The 15,049-nt window shown below is 32.6% G+C and overlaps 1 protein-coding gene across 1 annotated transcript; it reads right to left on the reverse strand.

Moving 5' to 3' along the window:
- Window positions 1-2,292: 2,292 nt before the first annotated feature.
- On the reverse strand, window positions 2,293-4,876 carry LOC143633511 (squamosa promoter-binding-like protein 13A). The gene is made up of 3 exons (XM_077101804.1): window positions 4,460-4,876; window positions 3,711-3,841; window positions 2,293-2,903 (listed from the first exon to the last, which is right to left on the reverse strand). The coding sequence occupies exons 1-3, from the start codon at window positions 4,843-4,845 to the stop codon at window positions 2,293-2,295; spliced, it is 1,128 nt and encodes a 375-aa protein (XP_076957919.1). The 5' UTR covers window positions 4,846-4,876.
- Window positions 4,877-15,049: the final 10,173 nt, after the last annotated feature.

Below are 15,049 nucleotides of genomic sequence, written 5' to 3' on the forward strand. Positions count from 1 at the left end.
TAGAACCGCGTCTAAGTGTGTGATTCATGTGAATGGGCCATAATACCGTCGTGTCTATTGCATTTCCAATGAGATCTCCTCCTCGGTATATGTTCATTAAAGTGTTCCCATATCCAACCTAGACAAGGGAAAAAAACTTTTAAGAATGTACAAGAGCCGGCAAGAAAAGACGTTTAGCGTGTTTTTATTATATTAAAAGCAAAATGTGGTATGCTTAGACGACTTGCCTCATAAGGAGAAGTATTAACTCTTTAAAAGTATATATGTTTTACAAAATCTAACAAAAAATATTAACTCTTAAAAAGTACTATGTTTTTGCCGACATCTAACGTCTCACTTCCCATCAACCACCGCAAGCATTTAGAATTAACAATACTATTAATCTAGTTCCATCGACTTGGTTTTACAAAAAAATTCAACCAAAGTATTATTTTTTTAAAGGCATCTTTTGCCGACACCAACAACTTATAATCACTAAACATTAGGTTAGAATTTTGAGTTATAAGTTAAAAACATGTATTTATATAAAGGTGCTTATAAGGCAGTGGTAAATGACAAAAAAGAAATATGAATAAAATATCAAATAAAAAAAAACAATTAACGAAATGACATTTAAGTAATTGTGTTTAACAAAAGCTGCGCCTGTTTTATAAATATAAATATTATTTAAAGTAGTTTATTCCCTTTAAAATTCTAAAAACTATCCAGCAATTAAAGCTTTCTATCAATGAAAGCTTTTTACGTGTTATTATGTATTTTATTTTACAATAATCACAATCGTTGTGGTCATATATCGTTATCATTATTTAAAATCAGTAAAATGGTAACTTCAATTATAGTTATAATTTTACTTTATATCTTATAATTAATTAACTGATGTTGTTAACTATTATACTCCTAAGTGATATCCAACGTGTAAGTAACGTGTTTTTCGACTTGGTGGTCGAGAGTTCAGCACAACCTAACTAATTAAAATAAGCATGTTTGACCATCTATTAATATGCATATACCGTGTCTAATTAATAATATATATGTCCTCAGAAAGTCATATCATATTAATCATGCTCTTATTGATTTTTGTTAGCTTATAAAACTACATTAGGAGATTATCATCAATCATCATGTCTATGAAATCAGTTGCTCACTTTCCATTATATTTTCAACTAAATAAATTTAGATTTACATTTGTTTCTCAAAGAATAATAGCTGAGCCTGTTTTTACTATTTTGTATTTGCTTATTCTATATTATAAAACATAATGTCATACATAGAGCAGTGTTATGTACTCAGCATACAAGATAGATAAATATATATATATATATATATATACGACACTTTAAATTGACAACCAATATGTACAAGTTGCTATCGAGAATCTTATAAATGTTTTTCCAATGAGTTCTAAGTAATTAAATGTGTTGGCTTAATAGTTGTTTGACCTGAGAAAAAGGTCTAACCCGTGAGTTAGAGGGTGTGAAGTTCAAGTAGCTTCAATTAGTTGGTTGTAGCTTATGCGCGTTTAAGGTCTTTAATGAGTTTCTTAATGACCAAGTTTGGTTATTTGGATTTCATGTTAACTAGGTTGAGTTAACAATATAAAATACATAATCAAGTCTAGGATTATGAACTGAGAGTTGTAATAGAGTTTTTTGAGTTATAATTTCAGCAAAGTAATAATATTGGGAGTTATCCACATTTCATTTTGTGTGTTTATCGTTTGAGTTATAGCGATACAATCATTTGAATTGGTATCAGAGCGGTTAAGCTCTTTACTCCCATCCCTTTGCCTAAATTAGCCAATACATTCACACATGAAGCTACCACGTAGCTAAAACATAAACTAAACACATAATCTATTTATATATGCTAATATGATCCCATCTTACAACGAGAATGCATATAACACTATTGTAATACAAAGCTCATGATGAGTGATTTCTAATTTAACTGGTCTGATTAGCTGGTTAGTTTTTAAAAACCATGTTTTAAGTGTTTTGTTTGATCTCAATGCTAAGATTATTCAAGCTATATTAAAAGAAGTAATACAAACATATGACAAGGAAAAAAAAAAGCTCATTAAGAATTTAAATCAAGGTTTTAACAAATTTCAAGTTCAACCAAGAACAAAAATAAAAATGTTGAATTCCTACCATACCATAGAGACTTAACACATAAGAATGAATAAACACACCAACTACAAATCAAAATCAAAATCAAAATGAAAATCAAAAGCTAAACTCAAATCAAACAAATCTCACTCGAGTAGAACTTTATCACTTCAAGTATAAACCCTCATTCCCAATAGAACGGAAGTGTTTGAGGAGCACCACTATCACGCGTTGCATGATGATGATTACGACTATGATTACGATTATGATTATGATTATGATCCATAATCGACTCCAGACCACCATAACCCGCACCATGATCCAAGGGGTTAGGTGTTGCAGTAAATGAGTTAGGTTGGTGCATCACATGGCTCAAAGTTGTACATGATGTTTGTGACGGTGATGATGACAGAAGAGAGAGAGCACAGTCCGATGGCACCACCGGCTGCACCACCCGAGCCGGTGGCGGGTACCCGTCACAGAACAGCTTATCATAGCTGTTATTATTATTATTACCTTCAAAACTTATAAGTTGCTGGTGACAGACTTTTGGCGGTGACGATTGGTGGTTTAGTCTAAGGTGTGAACCCGAACAGTTGTTATCAAACAGGCTGAATTGCTGCTTACCAGTTACTTTTTTTGAGCCCGAAGATGATTCTGGATATGAGTTTTGTCTGTGGGCCCGGGCCGAGTATGTGGGTTCGGATTCACACTTGACCATACTCGTCCATAGTGGGTTCGTGAGAGTTGTGGTTTGGTATACGTGTGGACTTGCGAATTGTAACATTGTTGTACCTAAAATGCGCAAAAATTATTGTTAATACATGTTAATTTTCTTCGTCGCCTGTTATGAATAACGGGTCAATTTGGGAGTCAAACGGGTTGAAAGGCACCCGACTTCCCAAAAGGCCAAAAGTCTTTTTTAATGCATACAACCTACTAGGTGTGTGCATAAAACTGAAATAACCGGCCTGTAACCGAATCCAACCGAAAACCAACGGTTTGGTTTTGTGTTATTGTAAAAACCAAATATCCAGTTCGGTTTCGCTTTTACATGTACCGAAAGCTGAAAAAATGGAATCGATTTTATAACCGAATCAAACCCCTGAAAACCAAAAAAACCGACTCTATTGAACATATCTTATGGATTATGTTTTTTTAATTGTCAAGTACTTTATAAGAAATTAATAAATGGCAAGTTCAAAAATTTTAGACCCAAATCTGTAAAAACTAATTAGTTAGTAATTAACAAAAGATATTTAGGCCAACATTTTCAGGCCCGGTTTCATTATTTTAGGCCTAAAGATTTCAAAGCCCAAACGGAAAAAACTAAAGAAACCGAGCCGAACCCATTCTGAAAACTGAAAAGAAACTGAAACCGAACCAAACGGTTTTCAAAAACCGAAACTTTTGGTTTTTGGCACATTTGGAATCCATATCCGACTGATTTGCCCACATACAACTGAAACTCACTAATTATTTACAAAATGCTTTAAGATAAGGAGAGAAAGGTGATCACGGATCAAATGACTTGACGTGTCGAAACACGTAACAAAATTGACTCGTTACCCAACCCACCCGCAATTAATATTAGAAACGGACCTTGGTGAGTGGAGAAAAGGCCCGCAGCCCGTGCAGTATCGGGCTGAGGCTTTCTTCTCCTACGATTATGTCCATCAAGACGTTTTCTGCAGCTTCGCTTTCCTTCATCAAATTCTTCTAGTGAATGAAATCTACAAAATAAGTTGCAAGTGTTAGTACATTAAAGACTCCATGGTTTACCTTTAATACTGAAATTAGATACCTTTCATGCTAAAATTAATGAAATATAATCAACATGAATTGAGCATTTTGTTTAAAACAATAAAGAAAGAAAAAATGTTTATGGAAGCACTAAAAATGACAATTTTTTATTTTATACTTATTTACAATATGGAACATAACCTATTTAAGTACTGGACCACATACTTCCACCATGAAAGTTTAAAAAATAAATATTCAGGTGATCCAAACAAAATGCTAAAGATTTACTATCTTTATTTCAAAATCAAATATCAAGAAACTACAAGACTAAAGCAACAATATTGAAACTTCAATTTAAACAACTTATGCTTATAAATAATCAGCTTATTGTAAACAAATTATTCAGGTTAAGGGTAAATTATAATTCTAGAAATTAGCACTCTCAAATTGCTTATTAAAAACACTCCATTTCACCAAAAAAACAATCGGTTTTCGGTTCCAAAGCACGCATCCAAACACTCCTTAACAAAAATCATTAGAACCAAACAATGAAAAACCAAACCAAGAACAATATATATAACACAAGTTGAAATAATCGAAAGCCATACCGACTGCACTGCTGGCAAAACCGCTGCTTGTGACCATTAATAGAAACCTCTGGAGTCTTTGAATGCACTTCACAAACCTTATGGCGCCTATGATACTCTTTGCATTGACCAAGGTCAGCTTTACACCCATCCACACGACAATTAGCCCCCTGCATATTATTAACGGGCCGGGCCCGCTTCGACGAACCCGAAGGAGATAAAGCCATCTTTGAACCACCACTTGATGATGCAGGTTTCAAGTTTAAACCAGAATCAATCACTTGACCAAGCTTTAAATCCACAGAAAAGTTCAAACTACTTGACCCGGCACCCAAATCGATATTCGGCATCGACCCGTGTTCGAATTCGGCAAAATCCCAAGAGGGTATCTTCAAATTCCAGTCCATAATCACTTTGAAAGACTTTATCTTTTGTAATCTTTTGTTTTCAATCAAGATGGTATTTTTCTTTTCAAGTTCTGAAATCAAGAACACCCTTTATGAAATGAGGGTTTTGAATAACTGTTTTTTCAACTGTCAATTTCCAAAAAAAAAAAAAACAGAATGGATATTAATTAAATGGTTGAGTACAAAAAAAAAGCATTCAGAGTGCTTAAAATAAGGGTTACAAACAGAACAGAAAGCAGTAAACCCAATGCGGAAAGGAAATAAAACTAACAACTAGACCAAGTAGAAGTAGATTGATACATGATGGTTGATGACAAACATTCAATCAAGTAGCTTTCCAATTTTAGAGAGAGAGAGAAGGTACTTACAGTGGTAGAGAGAGAAAGAGAGTGGCTTTACAGCCTTTCAAAGCATGTCATGGAATCCATGTAATAAAAAGTTGAGATGGGTGTAGGATAAGAACCTGTGCTGGTTCACTCAGGCAGCAGGCATTTTATCAAACACCTTCAAAAGGAATAATAATATTATTATTATTTATAAAAACATTGGAACTTGAAACACAGATGTGGGAATTAATTAGGTACTAAAACAAAACCCTAACTTAACTTAAAAAAGATAAGATGAGAGAGGAGAAGAGAGAAATATAAGAAACACACATACATACACACATACATAATTTAGTTTTGAAATGAATGGTGGAGGTGGGTCAGGGGCGTATGTGGTATAAATATAATAATGTTCTTTCTTTATTGAGGTGGGTTCAGTGGTGTTTGATAAAGGAGAGTGACAGGGACAAGGTGTCTCACAAAGTTTTCAAGTACAAATTACAATGGAGGGAAGAAGGGAAAAAGATGGATTTGCATGTCCTTGATTTGCTTCTTGTAATCTTGTGTTATGTTTCACATGTCATGAGCATGTTTTTTGTTTTTGTTGCTTTCTGGCATCTATTTCTTTTAACACTAAATCATATGTTTTTACTTAATTGCTTTTTTTTTTTCTAATTTATTTTGGTTCAGAGACGCTAACAGGCTGAGTATTGAGTCTCAGTCTTCTTGTGATTGAAAACGTCTTTTGTATCATGTCGCATGCTCATCGACACATGTTACTCATTATACATTGTGTTTGTAGGCATACTCGTTGATATTTGTAAATGTGTTTATAGTTTATGTGGTTAAAAATTAATCGTTGAATCCTTAATATCCAAAGTTCTATCTTACCGTTAACTATAAAAGATTGAAATATTAAATACTTCACTAATAGTTTTAGACTTTAATTATTTAAAATTCTAACAACTTTAGGATACTCTTTATTATATTTTTAATATCTTAAGATTATATACATAAATATACTTTATTTGTTAATATGGACAAACAAGTGCGGGTAAGGCTTTTTTCGAGCGAGCCACGAGCCCGAGCTTCAAGTCTCGAGCTTTTTGAACAGCTCTAAGTGCGGGTGATTGGTCAAGTATCACATAATACTATATGCATGTAATACCCTTGAAAACTTACACTCTAGACCACCTCTACCTAGAGAATGCCCCCACGAGGCTCCAAACCATCCTTCCTCTACCCTCTACGAAGCGTGGCACTCTGATTAAACTTGGGCTTCCTCTCTCATGGAGGGTTCATATCCAAGACCGCACATCCATCTTTGCTTGCCACGTTTGTAGTCACTCATCTCTCTCTCTCCTCCACATATGTCGTATGTGGCTTAAAAGTTCCGTTTGCAAATGTTCTATATTGGTCCATACGCTGGATACGCTGGATAAGGTTCAGTCAGATCTACAATTGAAGCCGCGCCTTTGGTAGGCTTGGGCCGATTTAGGGTTTTTCCCAAATATATTTGCACGTTTTTAACCTATAGAATTTGAACACGTGACCATTCATGTAAACGAAAGAACATTAATTGCTGTTTTAGAAAGGCTTTAATGTTTTGAAAGACTTTTTATTTATAACTTACTTTTTTATATAAAAAAACAATATTCTTTTTTTTTTAGTTTAAACTTTTATTAAATATTGTTTACATAATATTTAAAAAAAAATAATAATTAGTTACGCATCAACTGGTTATCAGTCTAGTCCGACAAGTGAATTTATCAAGTGGTCGTTTGATAACCGCATAGGTTTTTTCTGTTTGTTTTTTCATAATTATTCGTAATTCCGAAGCGTATTCATAAATCAGTAATATGGAATGATCTAAGTTGACAAGATGGTCAAGATCTGGTTTAGTTTTCTAATTTTAACATGACTATTTTAGTAATGCCTTTGTCTTCAAGTTCGGCTAAATCTATAAATATGAGGTTTAGGTAGAGGATTTGGATGCGTAATCAACAAATAAATATTGTAACAGAGTTTTTGTAAATGTTTCTCTTCCAATAGCAACATGTTATCGATGATATGCCTTAAATAATGACTTCTAGTTATTATCAACTCCTATTAACCTTCCATGTTTATACTTTACATGATATAAACCCTCCACTAGAAGGAAGTAATAAAATAAAAAACAAAAGAAAAGAAAACGTGTTTGTGTTTTGAGCATAGCTGGTCAACGATGAAGCATTGACCAAAGGTGTGGTGGCATTCAAGTCCAGCAAGCTTCCAAGAAGTAAATGGTAACAACACCAATTTTGTCGTTTACATAGCATTGTACCACTAGACATGATACCGGTTCTTGTGAAATTTAAACACTTTAAAACCGAAGTACATAACAACCAATACTAGGAAAACACACAAACCTTCTCTCCTAATAAATATACTTTAATTTTTTCTAAGAATTATTTGGTGAGGGCTTTCACCACTTGTTAGCCTTCTCCTTTTTTCCGTACTTGTTTGCTATCTAGTGATGGAAAACAAAGTTTATGTTACCGTTAGCCAAATTATAAGGCGGATCGTTGTGGGGTGGTAATTAATGTCGTCAGCTTAAACCCACATGACCACTGTAGCATCCCTTTGTCGGTGGCGTTAAACACCATGTCGGAGCGTTAAACCCCTTCACATCAGTAACCGACCTTATAGCCACCCCCATCAACACCTTACATCGATCGTCTCGTATAACGCCAATGCCAACGACGTTAACTTACAATGACCAACGGTTGTATATAGTTCTTTTAAGAAAAAGTTCTTTTGTCGCTCTTAAGTACAAGGTTATATGCTCTCAATCTATACAAGCGTTGTCCAAATTCTAAAGGAGAAATTATAAGTATAGTAAAACACCTCTATAAATTAATAATGTTTGAACCGAGATATTTTATTAATTTAACGAAATAGTATTATATCGATAAATAAATAATTTATTAATTTAAAGAGGTTCTACACATAACCTTTAAATTTTCAAGTGCAATGTATATTCACAAATTAATTGAATTAATCATGTTCATTGTTTTTGAATTAGTAAAAACTTAATTCTCGATACAAAAAAAATTACAAAAACATGTTTCAAAAAACATTTCTTCTCTATGTATATTAAACATAGTTAGAAATCTACATATACTATTAAAGCAACATAATGTTTACACATGTTATTCAATTTGACCATTCACAAGTTTTTATTTTTACAAATTTTCCTTCATGAATGATAAAATAATAAATATGTTGTTTTTGGGAATCAAACTCACTACATTACTTTTAAAATGTTCGTTCTTTACCAATTCAACTAGGATAAATTGATGTTAGCTTTCTCTCTCTTTTTTTAATTGTTATAGATTTTCAACCTTCCATTTTTTTATACTTTTTTAACCATCCGTGTATCACACGAGCTATATCTTAGTTAATCACTATAAAACGTTGATTGAAAAATTATAAAATCAAATCAACAATGACTCATAAACTAAAAGGTGTTCAAAAATCAACCATGACCAATTATAAATGAAAGTTGTTATGCGAGTATAAGAGAGTTCATCAAAGATGCACTCAACAAGATTCATTTTTTACTAGACAATCCTAGAATTTGGTATCTTTTAGTAATTATTAATTTATAATTTTGTTGGGACCAATATATATATACATATACATACATATATAGGGTTAGGTTAAAATAAAAACCCACTTGAGTTGTGAAAAATCTAAAAACTCATTCTCAAGTACATGTTTTTAATTAAAATTTAAATCTTACGAACCAAAATTAAAGTTAATAAAAATGTAAACATAAAAATAACTTTTTCTCTCTCTTGAAAACATATATAAAAATTAGTAAAAAAATGTTAAAAAATAGCAAACATTTTTTTTTTATTTTTCAATGTTTTTTATTACAACATATATTACATGTGTGAAAAAATAATAATAAAAAAAAACGATGTTAGATAGGGTTTTCACAACTCAAATGATTTTTCATTTTATACTGCCCCCCCCCCCCCCCCACATATATATATATATACACTGAGATTTCAAAAAGTTATTAGCTTATTATTTTATCGATTGGGTCCAAATTTATACTAGTCTTAAATTGAGACTGGACATATTAGTAATTTTATCGAGTAATAATTTATAAAGGATTTATTATAACTAATTTGGGATTTGGAATTTGGAATTATTGATGGTGTGGGTTATGGTCTATAATTTTGCATATACACAGATTATAAGAATCATAGGCATGAAAACATCATGATATTTTTCTTTTGACCAAAAAGGGTATCGGTTTAATCATCGTTTCAAGCACCCCAAAAATTTGAGTCGGCCATGTAGTTGTTTTATCCTCTATTATATATATTTCTTCCCCCTCACATATTTACTATTCAATTTACTATCTAGCTCTTTTATTATTCAATTTAAGTCCACTATTACCGTTTAATTTTTATTTCTTAAGTTTACTCTATTATTTGTAATTTATATATTAACTTTTAAAACTAGTATAGATTGGTACACTATTAGATGATTTTTATTCCTTTTATTTTACTTTTTGTTTCAACTAATTATAATATTTAATAAACTATATCTTAAACCTTAGACTTAGGTAAGTGTTGGTTTACATGTTTTATTTACCGGTTAAAATTTTCTTAAACTTTGCTTTCGTATTTGTCATGGCCGGTCTTTAAAATAACCGAAGATTTAAAATTATCCCATCCGTAACATGTTTTTATATCCGTGTTTCGACGTTTGATACCACGCCTTTAAAACATGTTATCTTTGGCTTACTAAATTCATGTTTACTAATTTGTGCTGGTACTGCCGATACTAATCGAATTTGCGTTGGTTCGCAACTGTAATGTGTTGGGTTTTTGTTTTGTTCCACGTATGATAATATGTTATATTTTGGCATTGACATTCTTATTTATTTTGTTTACCTTCGATGTCGTATTCCGATACCGGCTGATTTCGCATCGACTCGCAGTACAGTCGTGGTTTAACGTTTTTATGTATGTTTTTTCGTTCAGTTAATGGTCCCGTCACGAAGCACGGGTTCCTAAATCCTAATTCTTTTATAATTATAACATAGGTCACAACTATGTGCTTTAGGACTACATAGCCACAAGTCATACCTTGTTCACCCTAAATCCTAGTTAAGCTTGGAAATCAAATTGTATGCACTTGATAATCAAAGTATTGGTAAAATCAAACTGCCAGTTAATTAAAATTTATGCACATACACATCACACACCACGATTAGAATGTGAGAATCATAGTTCTCATGTTGAAAATGATGAAAACCATTATTTTCAAGCATTTATGTGTAAACTATGAGCATTCTCATCCCATCCTATATCTATAAATCAAAAATTACATTAAAACTCATTACATTTTCTCTCTCCATTTCAATTAAATAATATTTTTTATACCTTTTATGATTACCTTTTCTTTTTCCTTCACTCACAACCATTTTCAAAATATATTAAAAGATTATAGGGGATGAACAACAACTTTTCAAATATACAGAAAAATCACAACTTTTTTCTAAAATATAAAAACTCTTCACTCACAACATCCTAAATCACTATCTAAATTATAAAAACACCACTCACACAAAATAAAGGGCTGGATGAGAATGCTCTAAAAGCATTCCCAATGGATTCTCTAAATTATGTGAGGGGTTCTCTATTTTTTAGAGATGTTAAAAATGGTTGTGAGAGGAGGAGAGAGAAAATGTTACTGCTCATGGTTAAATTTGGAGAAGTGCACTGTTCATCTCTATAATTTTTTAATGCTTTTGAAAGTGGTTGTGTAACACCCAACTTTTGTTAAATAATGCATAATAGAAAGTTTGTTATTAACTGTGTGTCGTTAAGTTAATCGTGTGTTAAGTATTTGGATAATATTTGGAGTAGGAATTGGGAATGGGTGGTGGGACCCATGAAACCCCCCTCTATATAAACCCAACCACTTCTTTCTTTCTTTTCTCATCCAAACACACACACTCAAGAAACACACACAAACTCTCTCTCTCTAGCACTCGGATTTAAATCAGAGCCAAAGAAGGGTGGAATCTCGTGTTTAACATCATCAAATAACAAGAATCACGTCCAGATCTACGTATTGTCCAGATCTAAACTCAAACCCGAAGCAAAAAGGTAGGTTTCGGTTTAAATGGTTAAGTTTATGGTTAAAATCGTCATGCAAACAGATATAATGATAGATCGGGTTGTGAAATGTAAGAAAAATATAAACTTGGTAAGTTATAACCTCTTGGTGCACTTTAAGATGAAAAGGTGGCGTTGGATTATGAGAGATATGGGTTCAGGATTAGGTGCATAGGGTCAGAATGTGTCGAAAGATGGCTTTAAAATGATAAAAACGACGAAAGACAGGAATTTCGCATCGCACAGCCATGCAAAGCGAAAAAGCATGCGAAGCGAAAAAGTTTCACGCGAAGCGAAAAAGCATACGAAGCGAAAAAGTTTCATGCGAAGCGAAAAAGCATGCAGCGAAAAAGTTCCATGCGAAGCAAAAAAGTCATGCGAAGCGAAATTCTTCCATGCGAAATTTTAAAAATTCATTTTCTGATGCATCTTTGTTAAAGGACTGTTAATGAAAATAAAATTTTTCCGAGCTGACTTGGTAGTTCAACCCCAGCCAGGGGCGCTGCCCCTTGGACCCTGCTAGGGGCTGCCGCCCCTAGACCCCGCTACCAAGGGCGCTGCCCCCGCGAACCCCCGTTAGTTGAGGGTTTCATAAATTTAGATGTAGGAAGTAGTGGTAATAGATAATTGACACGCGTATCGTATTGTACAGTTAGCCGTGCACAACTAAAGAAGGGAATTACCATTAACGGCGAGAGAAATCGACTCCAGGTGAGTTCTAGCCCCATTTCTCTTTGAAATGTTTTCGGGGCTGTGTGCATACTCCTATGTGATAGTTAATACATTTACTTAATTGATAAGTGTATGATACGTGTATGATTATATATTGGATGTTATTACTATATAATGATAGTATGAATGAGCATGTGTGTATATATATATATTATATACATGAGACAGGTAAAATATGCATGTATGATAAATGTATGGTTATTCGAGGCAATAGGGACCAGACCCTTATAATATCTGTGATGTTAGGGACCAGACCCTTATAATATCTGTGATGATAGGGACCAGACCCTTACAATATCTATGATGTTTAATGTAGAATAGCCTATGGTATACCATAGGGTTTTATGAAAGAAGGTATGTAAGTACGTATGCATGTATATAAGGTATATATGAAAGGAGTAATAGAAAACTAAGGTATGAATACGTATCTTCGGACGCGTACGAGTAAGGGTATGAATGTATTGTATGTTAATTGATTAACTAGAACTCACTCAGCGTAGCTGACTTTTAGTATGCACGCAGGCAAATAGGTTGAGGCAGCTGGCTTAAGGAGAGACACAGGGCATGGACTGAAGAGACTGGCATCCATGATGAAGTGTTATGACTGTTTTAATTAATTGTATGAAAAGACAATTTGTATGTTAAGACAAGAATGAATGTTTTATAATGTGATGTTTGAAGTTTTTAATTATTCCGCGAAGTTTTTAATTTACTCTGATTTTAGAACTGTGTTTATGAGTAAATCCAACACCAAAGTAGGGTTACCGGGAACGGGGCTTTACAGGTTGTGAGTGAATGAGAGAGAAAATTTAATGATAAAAGTATAAAAAAGTATTATTTAATTAAAAATGAGAGAGAAAAGATAATGTTTTTAGTGTAATTATAGAGATAAAGATGGAGAATTGAATAAGAATGCTCTAAGAGCATTCTCAATGGATTCTCTATCTCCATCTTTAAAATTTAACTAAAAAACACAATTTCTTTAATTTATGCATCATTTTTTAAAACCTTCCCCAACCCATTCTCCATTCCCATCTCTATATTCTTTTTTTTTTTTAATTATTTTTTCTCTTTCTTTCATTTATAATCTTAACTCTAACTATTTTGTCTTATTATCATTTTCAATATAAATTGATTTATAATATATATTTATAAAAGGGTAGTTGGAAATGGAGTGTTGTATCAACACTTTAAATTTGAGGGCTTCTTATACCATTTCACTAAAATTTAGAGATGGAGTTTGGAGATAGATAATGAGTTGGAGTGGTTATTTAAATGATTTTTCTAAATTTTAGAAATGAAGATAGGTATGAAGAACCCATTAAAAATGCTCTAAGGTCTTTCAGAATATAAAGTTCGTTGAGTTCAAAATCACACACAAATTATTGCTAACGTAGTACATTATAAACATATTGACGTTTCATTTACTAATTAAGGCCCAACCCGTCCAACACATGAGACATTTATTGAACTTGAAATAGACTTTTTTTTTTGAACGACTAATTTGGATCACTCACGGACTACTGGAGTATCATTCTACCACCAGTGGTACCACGCGATCATATCCACCACCAAGCCACCAATTCAAAAGAAAACTCAATATTTGAGAAAAAATCCATTCTAAATAAAAATAACAATAAAATTTCTTCTAACGAGTTAATGGTAATTCAAGTGTGTTTATATATACATACATGCAAATTGCAAATTACACAATTATGCAAAACTACTTGCATCCATGGATGGCTAGCAACTTAGGCAGAACTAAACATGCTTCTAATGAGTTAGAGAATTTTCAGTCACCTCTTTAATTTCATCTATATAATTATACTAAAAATTATAACATATATTTTTTTTAATTAAATAATAATTTTTATACTTTTATTATTACATATTTCTCTCCCTCACTCACAGTTATTTTAAAAAAATATTAAAGAATTAAAGAGTGAACAGTGTTTCTGTAAATTTACTCATGAACAGTAACGTTTTTTCTTTACTCCACTCACAACCACTTACAACAAATTCTGAAAAATGAAGTACACAATTAGAGCATTCACAATCCGTCCATCAAATTTAATGAGTGAGGTTTTTATAATATAGAAAGTGGTTTAGGGTGTTGTGAATGAAAGTGAGAGAAAATACGACGATTTTTCTGTATATATGAAAAGTTCATGTAGCACCCTATAATTTTTTTTAAATATATTTTGAAAGTGGTTGTAAGTGAATGAAAAAGTAATGATAAATGTATAAAAGTATTATTTAATTGAGAATGAGAGAGAAAATATAGTGTGTTTTAGTGTAATTTTGGATTTGGAGATAGTGGAAGTGATGAGAATGCTCTTAGGGCATTCCCGGCAGCTCCTCTATAATTATGTGAAAGAGTTCTCTAAATTTTTTAAAGGATTATAAGTGGTTGTGAGTGAAAAAGATGACAAATTTTAACACTCACCTAAACCGCTGTAAATCTTTGTGTTTTCCGTGTTGATTTTTCTTTCGCTTTAACCTTAAGTAATAATCGTATTATAAGATATAAGCTCTACATAAGAAATGTATTCTTAGCAAATAAAGATTTTATAGAATTGATCATTAGTTTTTAGAAAATTACGTATGCACCCTCATATTTAGTTCTTACAACAATATCATCCATTAATACTGACTCGTTATCCAAGCATTTCTTCATTATCTTAACGGTCTACTAAACTTTGAACTCAAAAGCACGCCATGAGAAGAATTTCAACACTACACGTTCTATCAAAAAATGTAATTGAAGAGGTATGTACCCGCCTTAACATCGAGCGGGGCGGGTCAACCCACAAGATATAGACAAGAGGCTTGAAATCAAGATATCATGAAGGCACAAAGCCAAAACCTATGCGCATGGCGCATATCACATATGCTCACGCATATCACATCTGCGCGTGGCGCATCTGCGCGTGGCGCATATCACATGCTCACGCATATCACATC

Source organism: Bidens hawaiensis, unplaced genomic scaffold (assembly GCF_021521415.1).
Source record: "Bidens hawaiensis isolate Kalapana, Puna unplaced genomic scaffold, B.hawaiensis_p1.1 tig00006773_1, whole genome shotgun sequence".
Taxonomy (NCBI): Eukaryota; Viridiplantae; Streptophyta; class Magnoliopsida; order Asterales; family Asteraceae; genus Bidens; species Bidens hawaiensis.